General features: G+C 41.3%; 1 protein-coding gene across 1 annotated transcript; it reads left to right on the forward strand.

Annotated features, from left to right (window-relative positions):
• Positions 1-1,418: 1,418 nt before the first annotated feature.
• c24h12orf43 (chromosome 24 C12orf43 homolog) lies at positions 1,419-23,292 on the forward strand. The gene is made up of 6 exons (XM_060844042.1): positions 1,419-1,572; positions 6,105-6,156; positions 10,590-10,688; positions 13,756-13,820; positions 14,342-14,432; positions 22,753-23,292. Exons 1-6 carry the CDS (start codon positions 1,443-1,445, stop codon positions 23,183-23,185), a joined length of 870 nt encoding a protein of 289 aa, XP_060700025.1. The 5' UTR covers positions 1,419-1,442; the 3' UTR covers positions 23,186-23,292.
• Positions 23,293-23,600: the final 308 nt, after the last annotated feature.

Here is a 23,600-nt window from a genome sequence, read left to right on the forward strand (position 1 = left end):
CTCGATGATTTCCTTATTTTAAAAAATCCGCATAAAACACATTAAATCGAACTTTTACTTTCTTGAAATAAAATTCACATGGTTAAGGTCACAATTTGCAGGTATTGAATTGTACGTGGAAATTTGCAGAGGACAAATTTAGGCAGACACAGTTAATTATTCAGCTGGAAACAGAAAGTTGTAGAACGACACAGAGACCAAGCGAGTAGGTAAGTCTGAGGCAGATGCGATTTTTTGAATCAGAGAACGATATATCAAAACACTTATAAAAGATGAAAGGCGAGGGCTCGTATAGAATAGAAATTTAAAGATATCGAACATTTTATACACCATAATTAGATGGCCTCTCAAGCTTTCCACGTGAATGGAACATAAATCAGGTTAATTGCAGGCTGGGCAAATAAATTAACCCTTTAAGCATATGGATAATTCTAGTGAATCTACACTGCACTACACCAAGTCCAAAATATGTGTTAAGAAATCTGCTTGACTCAACCAAATTTTTGATGTAGCTACCATTCCAGAATCCCCCACACAACATTAATTTCAATATTGGAATTGAAAACACAAACACATCTGCCATGATCTCACTGAGTATAGCCTTACTTCCTCATCTAATTTGTCTGTTTGAATGAAGTTCTGATCATATCCACTGTCCCCAACACCCCCCCTACTTCCCGATATGAAATGTTTCATACTTAATGTCCATACTTTATTTCTTGTCTCATTATTATCCCTCCTTTGCCTTACACCACCATCCCCGTCGTCACTTCATCGATCCTGCCTTTGACTATTCCATATTCTCTGCACTATCCCTGTCCCCGTTTTTGCTCGAAACCTGTAGCATCTTTAATCTCTTTCGTGTAAAATGTTGACGGTTTCTCGCTCAGCGGTTGTTGCCCGACCTACCAAGCATTTCCAGCACATTCTGCTTTTATTTTTTTTCATGTATGAAGGCTCCACAGCCCATATAACGTCTTCTGGTTCTCTATATATATTAATTTTAAGGCATATCAGATTAATTATTTAATATTTAGTATGTTTGTATAATATTTAAATACATTTTATGAGCAATTCTACATTATTCATAGAGTTAAAATCTCACCTTCAGTAGACCCACGACAGTATGAGGAAGGGTTCTTGCAGTAGGGTATGTGCCCACTCCTGATGCTGCACCAAGTACAGTACCCAACCGCTTCCCTGGATGCTGTTGCCAAGGCCGGATTCCGTTGGCATGGGAAGGTTGACGCATACTATCACGTGACATGGTGTTCACGGCGCCCAACCGCGATTGTCGAAAGGCTTCATGGACGTTGTAGTTCCCCCTCGTGACGTCACGTCATTCACTGTCCCGCCTGTTGACTACATTTCCCATGGGGCCGCGCGGCACACTGCGCCTGCGTCCCGAGGACAACCGCGAGCAGTGCGTGGGGAGATTGAAGATGGCGGCGGCGAGTGTGCAGTCTGATTCAGAATCTGACAGTGTGGAGGAGCTGTCGCGCCTCAAAGAGGCTACATGGAATGTCGGCAACACCAGTTTCCACAAAAAAATAGGCAGTGGGCGCTTTGTTTGTAAGATTTACCAAGTTTCATTCTTTGCTGAAACCAGAACAAATTTCTGGAGAGACTCAGGTGTTGTGGCAGCATCTGTGGAGGCAAAAAATGAGTTTTTAACTGAATCTCCAACTCAAAATTCTCATCACAGATGCTTCCAGTTTCTCCAGCAAGTTCTGTTTTTGTTTCAGATGTTTAGCATCTCAGTTCTTTGTTTTACCCGTCTATTGGTTCTAGTTTCAATCTGTTTTATGCATTGCACTGGGAGAAGTCAACTCAATTCCACTCTAGGGAATGAAAACAAAAAACGCTCAGCAGTTTTGACAGTATCCAAGAAGATAAGAACAGAGTAAACGTTTCACGTTAATTATGTTCTTCTGCATCATAGAAATTTTATTTCTGCAAAGGATTATGTTAGTGACAAATGGCCTAAGGAAGGCAATCCAATTCAAGACCACTGCAAAAACAAATGTATTAGTTTTAAGCAAGTAGAGAGCTAACAGGGAGGAGAGCAAAGTTGAAAGGTGAGGGGGAAGGAGGAATTGAATGATAATGCAATGTGTAAAGCAAAAGGAGATGATGGGACACAAGTAAAAGAACAAATGACTTATCTGCACTATGTCATTGTTATTTGCAACAGTTGCAGGCTGAGAAAATAAAAACTGCTAGTTATTATTTGAAACTGAGTGAAGTCAATGTTGGACCTGGAAGGCTATAAAGAGCTTAATCAAAAAAGAAGAGATGTTCTGTTCACAATTGCAGAATTGTTACAGAACAGTCAAAGGCCATTTAGCACATAATGTCAGAACCAGCAGTCTGAACAAGTATTTCCTTAGGTGACATTCTCCTGCATTCACCCTGTAACTCTGCATGTCCATTTATGGGCAAACAAATGTCTAACTCCCTTTGCTGAGATTGGAAGGTTTGAGCTAAAGGGAGGGGCTGAATACATTGGGTCTTTTTTTTCCCTGGAGTATTAGAGACTAAGAGGTGAGCTTATAGAGGTTAATGAAATCATGATGGGCATGAATACTGTGAGTAGCCAAGGTCTTTTTCCCAGGGCAGGTGAGTCTAAAACCAGACAGCATAGGTTTAAGGTGAGGGGAAAGATTTAAAAAGAGCCTGAGGGGCAACTTTTTCATGCAGAGGGTGGAGCAAGTTAGGGACAAGCTGCCAATGGTGGTGGAGGCAGGTGCAATTGCAACATTTAAAAGGCACTTGGATGTGTACATGAACAGCAAGGGTTTAGATGGATATGCACCAAATGCTGGCAAATGTGAATAGATCAGTTTAGAATATCTGGTCGGCATGAATGAGTTGGACTGAAGCGTCTGTTTCCATGCTGTACAGATCTGACTCTGACTGCTTTGAACTTGCCTCCACAACACACTTAGGCATTTCAGACCTTAACCACTTCTTTCTCAGAAGAGTGTTTCTTATTGCTTTTGTTTCTTTTTCCAGTTGCTTTAAACCTGTGATCTCTTGCTGTCAATCTTTTCATAAGTGGGAATCGTTTCTCTTTACAATATTTGCTCCATCCACACCCCTTATAATTTTGAATACATCTTTCAGATTTCTTAGCTTTCCCTTTCCCAAGAAATACCATAATAACATCACCAATCTGGCTACATAACTGAAGTCCCTCATCCTGGAACCATTATCCTGAATATTTTCAGCACGCTCTAGCACCTTCATATCTTCCTAAAGTGTGGCATCCAGAATTGGATACAGTGCTCTAGCTGAGCTTGAACACGTGCCTGAAAGAAGTTCACCATAATCTCCTTGCTCTCATACTCTATGTCCCTTTTAATAAAGCCTAGGAAGGATACTGTATGCTTTACTAACTGCTCTGTTAACCTGAGCTTCCATTGTGCCTCTATAACACAGTTGGAGGTTAAGATGATCAGATTGTCCAAAGTCAAAACTAGGATATATTGAAAAACCTTGAGAAGGTGATGATGCACGTATTGGGTGTCCACTGTGTTAAGTCTGAGTCTAAGTGAAGTACAGTTGAAGGTAGGTGGTCACATGAGCACATCTGGAATGTGTGAAACCAAACTTGACAACCCTGAATTATTGGAAACAGCAGTTATGTATCATTGACTTTTGTTTCAATGAAATTCCTCTCTCATTTTCTTTAAAGAAACAAACCAAGGGGTCATGTTGCAGCTGTACAGGGCATTGGTTCAGCCACTGTTGGAATATTGCGTGCAATTCTGGTCTCCTTCCTATCGGAAAGATGTTGTGAAACTTGAAAGGGTTCAGAAAAGATTTACAAGAATGTTGCCAGGGTTGGAGGATTTGAGCCATAGGGAGAAGCTGAACAGGCTGGGGCTGTTTTCCCTGGAGCATCGGTGGCTGAGGGGTGACCTTATGAGGGGCATGGATAAGGTAAATAGACAAAGTCTTCTCCCTGGGGTCGGGGAGTCCAGAACTAGAGGGCATAGGTTTAGGGTGAGAATGGAAAGATATAAAAGAGACCTAAGGGGCAACGTTTTCACACAGAGGGTTGTATGTGCATGAAAAGAGTTGCCAGAGGAAGTGGTGGAGGCTGGTACAATTGCAACATTTAAGAGGCATTTGGATAGGTATATGAATAGGAAGGGTTTAAGAGGTATATGGGCTGGGTGCTGCCAGGTGGGACTAGATTGGTTTGGGATATCTGGTTGGCATGGACGGGTTGGCCCGAAGGGTTTGTTTCCATGCTGTACATCTCTATGACTCTATAGCATCACAGAATCCTCCATTTTGCTCAAACTTTACTGTCCAATGCACAATGGCAAGACAAATCTACATTTGAAATAATTGTTGATTTTAATTTATTCACTGGATTTGAGCAATAGATATTTTCAGGCAAATGATCTGGTTTAAATTAGTGAAATTACTTGGTAGGAGTTTTGTTTGCATCCATTGGGCATGTGCATAATCTTTCAGTGACTCAACTGAACCTTCCTGCCACATTCCTCAGCAGCAGTCAATAATTTATTGATGGGTGTGTCTGACTACTTTCTCAAGTGCTGTGGTGAACACCGATGTCAAGCATCTGTCATAACACAAAGGCTACTTCCCAGAGGCTGGTACAATTACAACATTTAAAAGGCATCTGGATGGGTAACTGAATTGTAAGGATTTAGAGAGATATGGGCTAAATGCTGGCAAATGCGACTAGATTTATATAAGATGTCTGATTGGCATGGACAAGTTGGACCGAAGGGTCTCTTTCCATGTTGTACGGCTCAGTGCCTGTATTTTTAGGTGCTGTTTATAAATTTACAGAGATAGAAAGGATGCTTAGTTACAAACAGATTGTTAGCCCACATTGATGGTTACAGTGGAGTAAGAGACATCTCCTTCTTGTGGAAGTAATAATGTGCCTTTTCACTTTTATTTTAATTGAGTGTTCATGTTAGCATCCAGTATCTTACTCCCCACTCTGCAGCATACAGTTGAACTTGCAGGCTCAGTTGACCCTCTCTTCCATATATTGGAAAAGACGTTGTCCAAATTCACACTCAGCAGGGATAATTAAAATGCTGTAGGTGAACTCAAAGCTTGCAAGGATCCTGCCAGCCGACACTCTGAGATAGGCCCACTGTTACCCATTTCGGGCTCCTTATTTTCTTGCCTGAAGTACCTGTCGTCTTCACACCTGGGATATCTCATCCTTTCCACTTTACTGTTGCATGCCCCCACATCACCCCATTATCTGTCCTCCCTTGAATCCCTCTGTGTTTCTCCATTGCATTAAGCCAGTTTTGCAGACCTCATTTCATCATTCTGCTGGTCCAGAGCCTCTACACAAGCTATCTTGCTGCGGTTCCCCTCTGTTGTGGTATACAGTTCATCTAAGAAACTGCTACCTGATGTCGCTTAGTGCATGCGACCTGTTTTAAATAAAAATGGGATGCCAAGAGCACTGATGTTATCTTAAAAACAGGACGTCATTAAAAAATTATTCTAAGCTAATGTATGTAAATATACTACACGTTTAAACCTCCCACAGACTAGTTAAGTGTTACATGCTGCTGTCTGTATCTCAGTCCACCACCAGGAAATTTAAATTTTGCATCCCACCTAATTCAGTCACCCTCCACTATGTTTTCTGTCCTTTCAGGCTTCATCTCACCATCACCACCTCTTCTCCACCTCCAATAATCATACATCAACATTAAAATTTCATTACGTTATAGAAATGTGCAAAAACCAAGGCAGCTCACCACTACCTTCTCAAGAGCAACTAGGGACAGGCAATAAATATTGACCAGCCAGCAACACCTATGATCCATAAGTTTAAAAACAAAAATAAAATTATTTGTACCAGATTATCAAACCACACAAACATTCTATAAAAATTGCCTGTTTGTTTCATCAATATTATTCTACATTTCTTGCAAACTTGCTTCCTATTTTCATTTCCGTTGGTATTTTCCAAAAATTTTAAAGGGGATCTGTTTATTGGAGTATGTCTTTGTTTAAAACAGATGTAATGCATATTATGGTGTAGCTTCCCATTCACAACCTTGGTAACTGTGTTTTTTCCCTTTTATTAGCTGAGACCAATGAAGACAAGCATATTTCGGTTTCAATTCGACCAAGTCTGAGGTATCTGCACACAACTTCTTTTTCAACTATCAGAGGGTATTTGACCTTATGGAATTTATAAATGCTGCAGCAACTGTGTTCATGTTTTATTGTTCAGTTAGCACCAAAAAGAACATGTTAAACTTTTTTTAAAAAAAGTTATTGTAGTGCTCATTCTTTGTTGTTGCTTTGAAGTGCATTAAATTCACCACCACTTGACTCAAACCTTCAAGAGTTCCTGCTCAGTAATATCATAAGAAGGTTCAAGAATATGATCATCACCTTTTTCTTTGGCAACTTAGAACAGACATAAATATGACTTTGCCATACAAACACCTGGAACATATCATTAACAGAAATGTGGACCCATTCTTTAGCCAATCCAGTTTGCTTGAAATTCACAGTCATGACTTTCTTTTTCCCATGTTTGAACCAAATCTGGTGATTTGGAGTAGTCCATGCGAATACAGCATTATTGGCATGTGTAGGCATAAGAGTTCAGCAGACTGAGAGAAAAAATGCCAGTGGTGTTAACTAGCACCTGTTGTGCTTTATTATTCTCTATTCACCAATTCCATTCCCCTCCTGCCTGCTCTCTTGGGTTGACTGTTCGCAACCTTGTCACTGATCTTAATGCTGAGCTAAATTTCTGATACCATATTGTTTTCCATCACAAAGACTGCCTTCTTAAATCCTCCATGATATTGGTTAATCTTGCTGTCACCTCACTTGCTGTCAAAACTCTAAACATGCTGTTTCCACATTCAATGCCATTCTGGCCACCCTCCTGTCATCTATAAACTGCAGTGCATCCAAAGCTCTACTGCCTTATTTGAAACTGCATCAAGTCAGCCTCATCATCAACCTGTGCTCTTTGACCTTTATTGCAACTTTGCCAGTTTAAAATTCTGAGCATCTTGTTCAGATCGCTAGTGGCCGTTCCCCTCCCTCTCCGGAACCTCCAAAACTCTGCCTTTCCACTATACTCCCCCTAATGATGGATTTGTATCAACGCCTAAATTCTGGATTCTTCCTTCAACTGTTTTTTATTTCTCCACTTGCTTCTTTAAAACTTCCATTCAGGTCTACCTTTGTAGTTGTAGCCATACTTTTGTCAGTATCAATTTTTGCCAAGTACACTTTGTTATCTGTATTAAGACTGCTATGGACCGTAAATTATTCTCCATTTCCAAACTGCAGAAGAGTATTTTTTGTTATTCAGTCACGGGACTTGAGTGTCACTGGCTGGCCAGCATTTATTGCCTGTCCCTAGTTGCCCTTGAGAAGGTGGTTGTGAGCTGCCTGCTTGAACCGCTGCTAACTATGTGATGTAGGTAGACGCATAATGCCCTTAGGGAAGAAGTTCCAGGATTTTGACCCAGCGACAGTGAAGGAATGACGTATATTTCCATGTCAGGATGGTGAGTGACTTGGAAGGGAACTTGCAGGTGATGGTATTCCATGCATCTGCTGCTCTGGTCTTTCCCGATGGAAGTGGTTGTGGGAGGGTGCTCTCTAAGGTACATTTCTGCAGAACATCTTGTAGATTTACATGCTGCTGCTACTGAGCATCAGTGGTGGAGGGAGTGATGTGGTTCCAGTAAAATGAGCTGCTTGTCCTGGATGGTGTCAAGCTTCTTGAATGTTGGGGATAAGTGGGGAGTATTCCATCACACTCCAGACTGTGCCTTGCAGATTGTGGACCGGCTCTGGGGAGTCAGGAGGTGAGTTATCCTAATCTCTGACTTGCTTTTGTAGCCACAGAATTTCTATGGTAAGTCTAGTTGAATTTCTGGTCAATGGTAAGCCCCAGGATGTTAATAATGGGGGGAATTGAGTGATGATAACACTATTGAATGTCAAGCGATGGTGGTTAGATTGTCTTTTACTGGTGGTGATCATTGCCTGGTTTTTGTGTGGCATGAATGTCACTTACCACTTATCAGCAAAATCCTGGATATTGTCCCAAATCTGATTGCATTTGGACATGCTTCAGTATCTGATGAGTTACGAATAACATACCCACTTCTGACCTTATGTTAGAATGCAAGTCATTGATGAAGCAGCTGAAGGTGGTTGGGCCGAGAACACTCTCCTATAGAACGCCTGAGATAATGTTCTAGACCTGACTTGCAACAACCACGACCCTTATCCTGTACACCAGAAGCAATAACAGAATTTGTTGGAGAGAAAGCAAAGTTCCGTGACCCTTGTTCAGTAATTTCTGTTTTAGTTTCTGATTTTCAGCATGTGCAGTTCTTTGGGGTTGTTTTAACCTATGTGCCAGGTATGATTCCAACCAACAGACATTTTGACCCCCCCCCCCCCACCCAATTCCAGTTGATACCTGTTTTGGTAGGCTTCTTAGTGCCACACTTGGTCGCATGCAGCCTTGGTGTCAAAGGCTGTCGCTCTCGCCTGACCTCTGGAGTTCAGCACTTTTGACCATTTTTGAACCAAGGCTATAATGAGGTCAGGAGCTGAGTGGCCTTGACAGAACTCAAACTGCGTGTCACTCCGCATATGCGTAGGTGCTGCTTGATAGCACTGCTCGTGACACTTTCCATCACTACACTGATGATCGAGAGTAGACTGAAAGGAAGGTAATTGTCTGGGTTGAATTTGTCTGGCTTATTATAGCTGCAAATGTGTTGCTGGTCAAAGCACAGCAGGTTAGGCAGCATCTCAGGAATAGAGAATTCGACGTTTCGAGCATAAGCCCTTCATCAGGAATAAGAGAGAGAGAGCCAAGCAGGCTGAGATAAAAGGTAGGGAGGAGGGACTAGGGGGAGGGGCTATGGAGGTGGGATAGGTGGAAGGAGGTCAAGGTGAGGGTGATAGGCCGGAGTGGGGTGGGGGCGGAGAGGTCAGGAAGAGGATTGCAGGTTAGGAGGGCGGTGCTGAGTTGAGGGAACCGACTGAGACAAGGTGGGGGGAGGGGAAATGAGGAAGCTGGAGAAATCTGAATTCATACCTTGTGGTTGGAGGGTTCCCACGCGGAAGATGAGGCGCTCCTCCTCCAGCCGTCGTGTAGTTGTGTTCTGCCGGTGGAGGAGTCCAAGGACCTGCATGTCCTCGGTGGAGTGGGAGGGGGAGTTAAAGTGTTGCGCCACGGGGTGATTGGGTTGGTTGGTTCGGGCGGCCCAGAGGTGTTCTCTGAAGCGTTCCGCAAGTAAGCGGCCTGTCTCACCAATATAGAGGAGGCCACATCGGGTGCAGCGGATGCAATAGATGATGTGTGTGGAGGTACAGGTGAACTTGTGGCGGATATGGAAGGATCCCTTGGGGCCTTGGAGGGAAGTGAGTGTGGAGGTGTGGGCGCAAGTTTTACATTTCCTGCGGTTGCAGGGGAAGGTGCCGGGGGTGGAGGTTGGGTTGGTGGGGGGTGTGGATCTGACAAGGGAGTCACGAAGGGAGTGGTCCTTGCGGAACGCTGATAGGGGAGGGGAGGGAAATATATCCTTGGTGGTGGGGTCCGTTTGGAGGTGGCGGAAATGGCGGCGGATGATACGTTGTATGCGCAGGTTGGTGGGGTGGTAGGTGAGAACCAGTGGGGTTCTGTCTTGGTGGCGGTTGGAGGAGCGGGGCTCAAGGGCGGAGGAGCGGGAAGTGGAGGAGATGCGGTGGAGGGCATCGTCGATCACGTCTGGGGGGAATCTGCGGTCCTTGAAGAAGGAGGCCATCTGGGCTGTGCGGTGTTGGAATTGGTCCTCCTGGGAGCAGATGCGGCGGAGACGAAGGAATTGGGAATATGGGATGGCGTTTTTACAGGGGGCAGGGTGGGAGGAGGTGTAGTCCAGGTAGCTGTGGGAGTCAGTCGGTTTATAAAAGATGTCTGTGTTGAGTCGGTCGCCCGAGATAGAAATGGAAAGGTCTAGGAAGGGGAGGGAGGAGTCTGAGACAGTCCAGGTTACTCTGGCTTATTATATACAGGGCATACATGGGCAATTTGCCATCTTGTCAGGTAGTTTCAAATAGTGCCCTTCTGTGCTTTCCATTGAACCAGGGTTGATCCCCTGGCTTGATGGTCACGGATGAGTGGGGGATATATTGCGCCATGGGGTTGCAGATTGTGCTGGAATACAATTCTGCTACTGTTGCTGGCCCACAGCACCTCATGTTTGCCCAGTCTTGAATTGCTCGATCTGTTCGAAATCTATCCTTTTAGCATTGCGATAATATCACATGATATGATGGTGGGTATTCTCAAAGTGAAGGCAGGACTTCACACTGAATTAACTACTAATTCATGCTATTGAAATGCAACCTAAGTAATACGTATAAATATTACTTTTGATGTGATAATGTAAGCAGTGTCCTAAATATTTGCAAAAGTTCGCAATTTCTATAGTGTTCCTTAATGAGAAACATGGATGCACGATTATGGCTCCCTTACACGTCCTTTACACTTTGTGTGATTTAATTTATTCCTGTTTTTTTTCCCTCTCCTATAGGCAGAAAGTAGATGATCACCAGCATGATGGAAATGAGCTGCAAACAACACCTGAATTTCGATGTCATGTTGCAAAAAGGCTGGGTGCCTTGCTGGATAGGTAGGAAGAGTTAATACTCTTACAGTTCTTGGCTGTGAATGTAACATGTACTCATGTCACATTACATTCCCAGGCAAACTGATTTTGTTTTTAATGCTGCTGTTTGCTGGAGTTAAGTATTTCTTTGCTTACTGTGGAGGAATAGTGGCTATTATAAACAATTATGTCTAACTTAAGAATTAACAGTTCTGTTTGATAAAAATGGTTGTTCAGTCAAAATTTAAAAACTGTCTTTTAATGTTTTAAGTTTGTAAATATATAAAAGTATCAAATTTATTGGTAAAATCAAAACTAGGTGATATTTTCTCTTGCAGCATCTGATTTCTGTTACTTGGAGTATGCTGTAGAATTTGCAAAGCACATTTCAACATCAAGTGATGAAAATTAGGCACTCCAGTAGCTGTAAAATATTGAACTGCATTTATCACTTTGATCTTGTTACGTATTTAGTCAGCTTTTAACTTTCTGAAGGCATCTGCCTCCACTTGAGTACATAGCAGAGGTCTGCATTTATCCTCTGCGCTACATTGACTCGTTGTCAAATGACAATGTTTCTCTCGTTGTGACCCTCACTTTCTACTCATTATGACCCTGTAAAGCACTCCTGAATGTTTTGTGCATTGTATTAAAACAGGTGTTCTACAGCTCAAGGGATCAGTGACCAAAAGAGAAAGTAAATCATACTAGTTTTTTAAGTGCATAAGAACTTTGCTTATCTTTACTTGGTTTTGCAAAGTACACCTAAGATGCTTTTCAATGTATTTATAAGTAATATTTGTCCTTTCATCTGGTACAGTTTAGTGAGTATGTAATTCTGTTATTTGACTTTGGTCAGGACAGTGACAAGAGCAGATTTCAGGGCTAAGAGACCAGCATGAGTTGTTCTGCCATATTTTTCTTTAAAAATTACAAAATGTGTATCTGATCTTTTTGTCCTGACAATTTGATTACTTTATGTAGACCAGTCAGAAACAAAAACAAACCTCTGTGAAATTAAGTGTAAGAAGACCATCCATTCATGAACCATTTTCATTATATCATGGAATTTTATTCCCCTACCGTTTCCTTTATGTAATATATGGGGAGATAGTGGTGTGGTGATAAAGTCACTGGAATAGTATTCCAAAAAAAAAATTCAAATCTCACCATGGCAGAAATGATGTAGAAATGAAATGTGATTGATTTTTTAAAAAAAAAGTAGATTGAAAGTTAGTATCAATAATGGTGACCATGACAATTATCATTAATTGTTATAAAAATGTCCTGTGGAGGGAACGGAATCTGAAATTATCTGATCAGACGTACATGTGATTCAAGCCTACAGCAGTGTCCTTGACTCTTAAGTGCTGTCTGAAATAGCAAGTCATGAGCAATTAAGAATGGGTGACAAATCCTTGATAGCAACACTCACATCCCATGAAAGAATAAATATTTTTTAAAATGAGATCGCACTGCAGAACTGTTTTATTTTGTTCCTCGTACGATGATCAAAACATTGGTAGAGAAAAGGAATTAGAAAGGCTGGTGTAAAAGCTGAGAAGTCCCCACAATCAGATGGGGTGTATATGAAGCCTCTGAAGGAAGTCAGGTGGAAATTGCAAAAACACCAACTGGCCATAAACTTCTAATTCTTCTTTGATATTGGGATCATGCCAGAGGACTGGTACATTACTAATGTTACACCTTTATTGATTTAAAAAAAATGTAAGATCAAGCCAAAATCAGTCCGTTTAATCTTCATCAAAGGAAAGCTTTTAGATATAATAATCTGGGACAAAGTTAACACTCAATTGGACAAGTGTGGCTGATTCACAGGGCAAATGGTATTTCATTAATTTGATGGAGTTCTGATGAGGTAACAGGGATGTTCGATTGAATCATGCAATTGATGTGGCATGCACAACATCCAAAACAGAAATGAAAAGTGCCGCATTACACTCTTGTTCACAAAATTGAAACTAACGTAGTGAAAAAAGCAGTGGCAGCCTATGTATTGCTACAGAAAAGAAAGAGAAGTGGTGAAAGGTTGTTTCTCAGACCAAAAGAAGGAATATAGTGGGGTTTCCCAGGGTCAGAATTAGGGCTCGTGTTTTTTTTATCAATCTAGATGACCTGTTATTTGGTAAATAATATGGGTATTAACTTTGTGGCATACTGTAAGACATTACAGTCATGATTGACAATCACATAGTAGTGTAGAACTTAAACTGCTGAAAAGAGATACAAATTGTTGAAACTTTTTGTCTTACACTCAGCAGGACATATGCAAGGCTGCTAAATTTTAAATAATCACAAGATATGCTACAATTAAAGAGGTGCTGATTGATTGGCAAGTCGAATCTGGTCGAGGTGTTGCCATGGAGGAAGCATTAGGAAACTATTGTGTCCCCATGCTTTCAGATAATTCCAAAATGGCACAAGGCTTGAAGTTTTTTTTTGTTTGCAAATTACTGGTTCCTGCATGTGAGTGTATCCCACTGCTATCAAATGTAAATCAGCCGCCTTATGAGCGTGATTGATCATCTTAAATTTGTTTTCAGTGTGGTTAGTAACTCTATCAGGGTTGTTCAGCTCACACCCAACAGTAGATAATTTGTTTGTAAGCATGAGCTGTTAGTGTGACCTGTATTCTGCCTATTATGAACAGATGGAGGAACATGCTGTTTGATTGATCGGTGAATTGTTGGGATATTTGGCCTATGTACCTGATATTACAGCAGCACAGAAATTCACACGGGGCATGACTCAAAACTGTTTTAGGCAGAATGTCCTTATTACTGATGGTACCATTCTATTTGTAAAAAAAAACCCTCTTGTGTCATGACTGCAGTGTAACAGTATGAAAGTTTCAGCAACATGTCTGTCTTTTCAGCAATGAACAGTCAATTCACACCTGTATAATTATAAAATGTGATCTTTTTTCAAAATGAGAACAAGTAAAGCTTCAAATGACTAACATACTGTACACAAACATGATCCATACTCAATCCGCAGCTAGTTAGAAGCTATATGAAAATAGAAATACAATTCAATCATATTCTTAATGACAGTATATTTTACTTTTCAGTATCATTACTGTTGACAGTTCTGTGCAGTCTTCACAGCAACAAGTAGAGGATGGTGATGAAGAAGGTAATTTGATTAACTCCTGTTTACACTATGCAAATGAGGTAGATGATCAGCCATGAGTCTGTGGAATATATGGGTTGATTAGCTTATTCCTACTCCTGTTGCTGGTGCTGCAAAAACACGTTATTTTAATGCAGCCTCAAAAAACTATTTTTGGCTAAACATATTAATTTATAGTGTACCATTGCATTATTGCTTTGAGAAGCTGTGAATGCTATACTTCTGGTGAAAGATTGGAGAATAGATCATTTTCTGTTCACGCACTGTCATCAAGGGCAGGTAAAGTTAGCACAGAATAGCTGCTTGTTGTAAATGCTATTGCAATAGTGTGACATGGTGCCATTTCCCTTACACTCCATCCCATAGCTTCTGAACTAGATTAGCTGATTCATGCTGACTAAGGTATGTCTGCTGGAAATTAAATTGTGCAAGTCCACTGCAGAAGCCCTTCATCTTTCAGGTCTATATTGCATTTTTTTAAGCTTTAAAGAGCCCCGACCCTAAGATTTGTTTTTCTTTTGCAGGGTTTCGTTTATTCTCCACATCTGTTCCAGGGGATTGTGGAAAAGTAGAATCCTCACCTGCAGTTAAACAGAGATGTCCATCCAGTTCAAGGTAGTGTCTGATTCTTCAATAGACCTGCTACTTACGTCATAAATTTCTGGACCATAATGGATTCTTGTCAAAATCATAAAAAGAGAACTCCCACAGTTCAAAGGTGGGCAGTTTAGGGTGGATTAGCCATGCTAAATTGCCCATAGTGTCCAGGGATGTGCAGGCTAGGTGGGTTAGCCATGGTACAGGGATAGGGTAGGTCCAGGTGGGATGCTCTTGAAAGGGGGAACTCAATAGGCCGAATGGTCTGCTTCCACACTGTAGAAATTCTATGATTCCATGAAAACTAAATTATAGACCAGGTATTTCCAACTCTTTTCTCATTGCAACCCAAAACAGGTTGGCACATTCAATTGTTAAATTGGGTCCATGTTAGATTTAGAACCATACACAAATTTGGATCTCAGTGAGATGCACTAGAATAGTGCTTCTTCACTATGTACCTCTGACAACTTGATTCTTGTACTTGTCTTCCCTGTAGCCTGCTCACGCTGTCCCAGAATTGGCCTCTCTGCTCCACCCCCATCACCATCACCACCTCCATCCTGGTCATTTCTCTCGCAGGCTTCCTGCCCACAGCTTCTCTCCATACACTCTGGTTCGCTCCTCTTACTCTCTGTCATCATTCTCTTCACTTCCCACCCTGAGCCTGTCATTCACTCTCTCTTGCTGCCTCGTTTCCTTCCTTCCCGTCCCTGCCTTTTCCTCAAGCCTTTGTTCACATCAAAGATTTTAGAGAAGGAAGCCGTGTGCAAGAGAGCAGGTTGTTAAACAGAGGATGGGTCACAGAGGGAAGTGGCAAGTGGTAACATAATAACTAATTTTTACATTTCATTGAAGACTGTTAATCTGATGTAGATTTGTTAATATGGCTGAGAGCACCTTATTAATCACAAAACATGCAAGCTCAATAAGAGTCATAGAAATTTTTAACTCTATGATATAGAATATACTCCATAACCACCTGCTGAAGGACCAGCGCTCTGAAAGCTAGTGCTTCCACATAAACCTGTGGACTATAACCTGGTGTTGTGTGATTTTGTACTTTGTACACCCCAGTCGAACACTGGCATTTCCAAACCAAGAATCATCGAGTCATACAGCACGGAAACAAACTCTTCGGTCTAACCAGTCCATGCCAAACATAAGCCCAAGCTCAGCTAGTCCTGCTTGCCTGCTCCTGACCCATACCCCTCCAAATCTTTCCTTTTCATTTACTTGTCTAAGTGCCTTTTAGATATTGTAACTGTGCCCACATCCATCACTTGCTCAGAGTATCAAGTCCTCTGTTGGATAGTAACCTTGTTTAACATAATTGAAAATGGCTTCATAATACTGTAGTCGAGAGTGTGTTGCTGGAAAAGCACCGCAGGTCAGGCAGCATCCGAGGAGTAGGAGAGTCGGCATTTCGGTCTGGAGTCCTTCATCAGGATCATTCTGATGAAAGACTCTGGCCTGAAACGTTGATTTACCTGCTCCTCGGATGCTGCCTGACCTGCTGTGCTTTTCCAGCACCACGCTCTCGACTCTGATCTCCAGCATCTGCAGACCTCACTTTCTCCTTCATAGTACTGTTGCAAATCATTTAATAGTTCAATTTGTGTACACTTCTCAGTTTCTTAGTTGGCAAATTTTGAATCGAAGAAATTCTGAGACATCCGAAAAAAATGCTTGTGATCCTCAAAATAAGTGCAACTCAAAAAGTTTTCCTGAAAGCAGAAATGTTCACAGACACACTCATTTCTGAGAAATAATTAATGTAAATATTGGAAAGATTATCATTTGTTCCCAAAAGTTAAACAATGAACTGCTACAATCACCATCAGTTAAAAGGCAAGAGTACATAGTATATGAGAAAAAGTAGAGAATTTATACTCAATATTTGTGAAATGTTGTTTAGGTCAAACTTGACATACATTATACAGTTCCTAATGTGTTTATTTTTTTTTTAAATGTATCAAATATTGTAATTAAGTCTATAAATAAATTCTACTAGTGACCCATACTAAATCTCCAATATCCCTAATGGCCTGCATTTTTAGTGAATAGAATGGCCTAGCCAGCAGTCCTAGAAGTGACTGCTGCAGATCAGCTAGAAAATAAACTGAAAATTATAGTCCTGCTAATATTTATGTGGGCAGGAGGAGTATAAATATGTCCAAAACAATGTACAGCTTGTACATTATTCTGAGATGTATCCATTGTTGTAATGCATGTTCACCTGACTGTTTACTTCTCAAGGACAATTGTTCAAAATAGTAACATTTTCCTCTCTGCCAGTGCTGACTCCCCAAATGGGTGTTCCAGCTTTTTCTGTTTTTCAGTCAAATTAACGTCTTTACTGTAGTCATAATTAATGTCTCTGAGTTTTCCATCTTGAATAGTTTTGCTTTACTATTGTGGCTCAGCACCTTTAGATGTTCACTTCTTTAACCATTTGTTATCTCTGGCTTTTGGAATCGGAAAATATTAAGTTTCAATGAGCATTTGGCAGTGAGCTTCAGCTGGGAATGTGGCAACTCTGTTGACATTACTGCTTAGTAATCAGCACAGCATCACATGTATACTACCAAATATAAACTATGTTCCCTAGAATTTTCAGTCATAATGTCTCTATAATTTGTAACTAATTTGTAAAATCTTTGGTTTTCACTGCCTGACAAATAAAAAAGGATCTGTATGATAGATTGTGAGACTCTTGTGGAGCAGTGGTAGTGTCCCTACCTCCAGGCCAAAAGGCCTGAGTTTGAGTCCCACCTGCTCCAAAGATTTGCTATAACACCTCTGAACAGGGTTGCTTAGAAAATATCAATAATGAAATCATTCAGGACCGTCAAGTCTATCTCTTGATGGCAAACCTTCTTTTTGATCACCAGCATCACCAACTGCAATTTGGCTACTGACCTGGCCGGCGAAGTCATAGGAAAATCTAAGCAATTCTCAACGACTTGAGGACCGACTTTGGAATAGTTGGCCACTTGCTCCATAAGTGGAACTGTTCAAGTTATGACTGTAACCACCCATGTCGGACTCTTGTCCACCGATTGATCTCCTGCCCTACGTGTTCCGTGATGACTTCCCTGAAGGCGCCATCGCCATTCACACTGTGTCAGCTGAAGTCTAACATCAAACTGTTGCTGCTTTGTCAGCAAATTGCAGTGCTGGTCTGAACTAGGTCTAAGGTAAAAATTTGCTCCATAGAATTTAGGTTTAAAGAAATGAACTGAACAGCTTTTGGTTTCCAAGTCAGGGTAACCACTCATTCCAAGTTTTAAGGGATTGTCCAACATTTGAGGCACTTGGTTTGTTTCCCATCCCGTTGCCAGCATTCAGCAGGAGCCCACCTCACAAATCCCAGCCTCACCATCCCTTATTCTTTGATAGTTTATGGTCAGCATATCAGCTAATGAAGCTTATTAACTTTTTGGCAGTTCTTTGAGCAATGTGTGAATAATTAAATATCTTTGATGTAGTGGAAATTTGGGAACTTGTGCTTAATTTCTGACAAATGTGACGACTGTGTTGATAAATCTGCAGAGCTGCAGTTTGAAAAGAGCTGCTAGAGGGAGCTGTGCAACAATGTCTAGAAGGCCCCTGAGTTTTGTTGGTTCAGAAAGTCACCTGCTTTTACTCATAATACAGTCCACACAGATTTGTGCTATATCTAAAGTGTTGATGAATAAACTAAAAAAGGGGAAAGAGAGTTTGATTTGGGAATCCTTTTCCTCTTATCTTATTCCCCTGGATTCTTGCTTATTCCCACACCCTCTCTTACACAATCTAAAGATCATGGAATCATAAAATCCCTACAGTATGGACGCAGGCTATTTGGCCAATTGAGTCTCACCGACCCTCTGAAGGACATTCCACCCATACCCAGCCCACTATCCCCATTCCTGTACTTCTCACAGCTAATCCACCTAACCTGCACATCCCTGGACATCATGAGGCATTTTAGCATGGCCAAACCACCTAACCTGCAGATATTTGGACAGTGGGACGAAAAGGAGAAAGTGAGGACTGCAGATGCTGGAGATCAGAGCTGAAAATGTGTTGCTGGAAAAGCGCAGCAGGTCAGGCAGCATCCAAGGAACAGGAGATTCGACATTTCGGGCATAAGCCCTTCTTCAGGAATGGGACGAAACCAGAGCAACCAGAAGAAACCCATGCAGACATGGAGAGAATGTGCAAATTACACACAGATAGTTGCCCGAGGATAAAATTGAGTCCATGTCCCTCACACTGTGAAGCAGCAGTGCTAATCACTGAGCCACTGTGCTGCCTGGCCGCATGGAAATGTTCCTTAGAGTGCACAAAGTGTTATGTAGTACGTGAGGAAATTTAACAGGTGAATTTAGCAGCTAGTGTTTTTCAGAAACATCATTCTTCATCTGCCTGAAAAGCAAATGTTTCAAAACAGCTTGAGGAAGCAGTTATGAAGCTGTTACAGCTTCCAGATATGTCTCCTTACTACTAAAGGGTCAGGACATTTGTTGGGGAATTGGATTATCGGCGCTGACATATCGCTTTCATATGTTGTTGTTTGGGAAATTGGCAGCAATCACAATCTACCCTATCACTAGCCCCAGGCATTTTTCATCTGAAGTTTTCCTTGGAGTTCTTACTTTGCTGGTCAGTGAAGTCTGCTTAGGCATGGAATATTAACCACATTACAATTCCATGCTGCAACGTTTCATCCCCCTTTTCTCTCCAGCAAAACAAGACCAGAAATTGCTGACTCAATTATATTAAGGTAAACTAAGGGTTCCTATATAAAACAGGAAGAATCTATTAGCCTATAGTTTTCTTTCTTCCTGTTCATGTGGAACTGTCCCCTTCAGGGGTATTATTGAAATAAGGGGTACACTGTGAAATTGCGCAGGTGCACATCTGCATCTTGTTACCACATGCATAAATGTTCTTGATGTAGGCCCAGGAGCAAGAATCCACATTGTATTGTAGAACTTCACAAAGAAGTTGTAATATGACAAGGAAACATCCTCCCACCTACAGTGAATGATCTCCACAAAGGTAGGACAAGGAGCTGAGACCCCAGTTCATTCTAGCCAGAGCAGAGACAACATGCATTTTTATATACAAGATGTAGTCTATAGCCATGAATAGTTACTGTAAAGGTTCCAATTTATTTCGAACTGATGGTTGGAAATCACATCACATAGCTGATCAGGAATGTATTCCACATTCACCATCTGACATTGTGAGACGTTACTTGTTCTTTCTGAACCTGTTTGACAGGGTTGTGAGTGTGCCTTCCTTGGTTGTCGAGTCCTGGAGTGGGTCCTGAACCCAGAGCTTTTGGCTCAGAGGGCGAGCCAGTCCCCAGTACTCAAAGCAGGGAAACTAATGATGAATAATGGAGCTTAGATCTGTCTAGGCCTTTGTAGTTTGATTTAAGTGAAGAACACTATCCTTTAGTAATTGGTGAGTTGAACCTTATAAACATATTTTGCTTAAATTAGTTTTAACACAAGTGTATTTTTTTTAAAAATGCCTTCATAGCTGTGAGATGAATGTTTATTGCAATGAGGGTGTTTGACTGGTAGGTAGCAGTATGTGCTGATGTTGTTTATTGTCTGACCAGTTTTTGCCATAGCAGTAATGTTCAATGTTTGTTTTCACGATATAAAATCAGTAATAGCAATTAGTGCCATGTTTAGGTCATTGACATTGTGGCCTCCAGCACAGCTGTAAAGTGCTGATCTAAGCCAATTGTCAATTGATGTGACAACACCCTAGTATGAATTTGACTGATTTGTATGGCAAATGCTTGAAATCTAATTAATGGGAGATGGGCAATTGTACTATTGAACTGATTATATCACCGTGAGGTCTGGCAGCATCAATTAGGAGAGAAATACTTTTGACATTTTGAGTCCAATATGACTCCTCTTCTGTTCTGAAGCATTAACTCTGTTTCTTGCTCCATAGATGCTGTCAAACCTGCTGGGGATTTCCAGCATCCACAGTTTTATTTTTGCTTTTATATAACCAAGAGGCTTGCTCATCTCCACCCAAGCTGAAGTGGCAGCACTATAAGTGAGCAGTATTGCTGTCAGTGGAGAAGCCTTAAAGTGGTAGCTGTCTGAGGAACTTTAAAGGGGCACTCATGCCAATGACAAACCTAAATATTTGTTGCTGGCACCTGATGCCAAGGGCTGTTATTTTTCCAGGGCCACCAATATGATAACCCACCCAGACAGGAAGGATTTGAATTTACTTTTGACCTTTTCTGACCTCTGGATGTCTCAAAGTATTTCATAACTAATGAAACACTTTTGAAGTATAATCACTAGTAAGGAAAGTGCTCAGCAAGATCAATGTAGATACGTATATTCCCACTCACCGCAATGATATAAGTGACTTGGAGTAGTCTGTTTAGTCATGTTTGTTTGAGTGATAACTTATGCCTAAGGCTTAGAAGCCCCCTCACAGCTCTTGAGATCTTTAAGACTGCAAATGGGGCCTTGGTGTAATATCCCAATCTGAAAGAAGAAGCTCAAGTCATACAGTATTTCCTAAATACTGAAGTGTCAGTCTGGAGTATGCATACAAGCGTCTGGAACATATTGTACATGAATCTTGTCACCATCTGACTCAAGCAAGTGTACTCTGACAGCTGAAATGGGTTTATTAATCCATAAGTGACCTCCACCATTAGAAGCACTACAGCCAGAGCTTAGTCATGATATAAAAATGATGTGGAGGAGCCAGAGTTGGACTGGCGTGGACAAAGTTAAAAATCTCACAACACCAGGTTATAGTCCAACAGGTTTATTTGGAAGCACTAGCTTTCGGAGCACAGCTCCTTCTTCAGGTGGTTGTGGAGTAGGACCATAAGACACAGAATGTATAGCAAAAGATTACAGTGTCATGAAAGTAAAATGATATATTTAACAAACCTAGATTGTTGTTAAGTCTTTCATCTTTTAGACAACACAACCTACTCTACAACCATCTGAAGAAGGAGCGGTACTCTGAAAACTAGTGCTTCCAAATGAACCTGTTGGACTATAACCTAGTGTTGTGTGAATTTTAACGACATAAAAACATAAAGCAACATTGAAACACCAGGCAGGTGTCTGTGATGCAAGCTTGTGAGTACTATATATTTGGACTTGCACAGAAGAATCTATGATCAGGGCCTTCTCTGATCAGTTCAGATTGCTCATGTCAGGTAATTAGTTAATCGGTCATATCAGGTTGCTTTTACTTGCTTGAATTGTTATTTTTCAAGCAAATGTGGCATCTTTTTCATTGAGGCAATTTTTGAAGTGCTAGTGATTGCCGTTCATCATTGCTTGAACATCACTGCAGAGACTAGTGCATCTATTGCCACTCCGAGGTATGATTAGATTCCCTACAGTGTGGAAACAGGCCCTTCAGCCCAACCAGTCCACACTGTCCCTCCGAAGAGTAACCCCCACCCAGACCCATTTCCCTCTGACTAATGTACCTAACACAATGGGCAATTTAGCATGGCCAATTCACCTGACCTGCACATCTTTGGATTGTGGAAACCGGAGCACCTGGAGGAAATCCCCGCAGACAGTTGCCTGAGGCTGGAATCGAACCTGGGACCCTGGTGTTGTGAGGCAGAAGTGCTAGCCATTGTCAGATTAGATTAGATTCCCTACAGTGTGGGAACAGGCCCTTTGGCCCAACAAGTCCACAACGACCCTCCGAAGAGCAACCCACCCAGACCCATTCTGATACATTTTACTCCTGACTAATGCTCCTATCACTACGGGCAATTTAGCATGGCCAATTCACCTAACCTGCACACCTTTGCACTGTGGGAGGAAACCGGACCAAACCCACGCGGACACGGGAGAATGTGCAAACTCCACACAGACTGTTGCCCGAGGTGGGAATTGAACCCGGGTCCCTGGTGCTGTGAGGCAGCAGTGCTAACCACTGTGCCGCCCCTATCTTCCCTATGTCTGTGGAACCCCTGCTTAAGACTGAGAAGTAACAGTTTACATGGGTTAAGAGTATCTACTTTCATTATCTGGCTGAAAATTACAATTCATTTGATTATTCTTTGAGTAGAATTACACAACTCAAGATCAGCATATAAGGAGCACAAAGTGCTTTTGCTAGAGAAGTTAAGAAAACATCTTGGTCATCTGATGATGTTCAAATCTCTATCAGATTCTTTACTGGACTGAGTACATATCATCAGACTTTCGGATGGTTCTAAATGCATAAAATGATTGCACAGTTTTATGGGGTTTGTTTCACTTCTGTTTTAACTGATTCACACCACAAGTCCTCAACTATTTTGTGTCAAATATTACAGTGATTCAGACAGTGAATGGGAGCGGCTGAAGGAAGCAGCAGTTACAAGTAGTGATATACTCCAACAAAGTTCCCTCTTCAGCAGACAGTTGGAGATAAACCAGGCTGAAAATCTCATCAAGGATGAAGACACAGGAAAGAAGAAAAAGAAGAAGAAGAAAAAGAGAAAGGTAATCATGGAAAGTGAAGATAATTTAGTCAAAGGCAGCGATCAAAAAGGAGTTGAACAAATGTCTAATGTCGATGTAAAAGGGAAATCAGAGCAGGTGTGCAAAGTCGTGGCAAAAGGACTGGAACGAACTGAACAGGCTGACCTTGAAAGGAGCAAAAAGAAAAAAATGAACCACAAAACTGCTAGTTGGGAACTTGAAAGTGTTAAAACAAGCTTTTCTCAAACAAAGAGAAAGAAAGTTCCTTTAACAGATGGGTCATAACAGGGCACTACAGTTCTATGTGTTCTTATCTTTCAAAGAATTGTTTATTTCAAGTGCTTTCAATTAAACCAGTTGGAATATAACCTGATGTTGTGTGATTTTTAACTTTATTTCAAGTGACAGTTTGCAAGCTCCTTTGTTCCTCTCATTTTGTATACTTTTGTTTTGGCAGTTACTTTGAAATAAAACAATTTTCAAAAGAGATGAGGAAATAATGATTTCCTGCTTGCTGCTGTCCTGCCTTTGGGAGAATGTCTTTGAATGGAGAGCTGCTAGGGCTGATTCAGCTGAACTGTGTATAATCAGCTGTCACTGGAGGGAATTCACACTGTAAAAATCATTGTTCCATGTATTTCCACCGTACCTTCTCAAAAAGATAATGGATCCTTAATTCATTGGTTTTTGCACTTGCTTT

Source organism: Hemiscyllium ocellatum, chromosome 24, assembly GCF_020745735.1.
Source record: "Hemiscyllium ocellatum isolate sHemOce1 chromosome 24, sHemOce1.pat.X.cur, whole genome shotgun sequence".
NCBI classification, from domain to species: Eukaryota; Metazoa; Chordata; class Chondrichthyes; order Orectolobiformes; family Hemiscylliidae; genus Hemiscyllium; species Hemiscyllium ocellatum.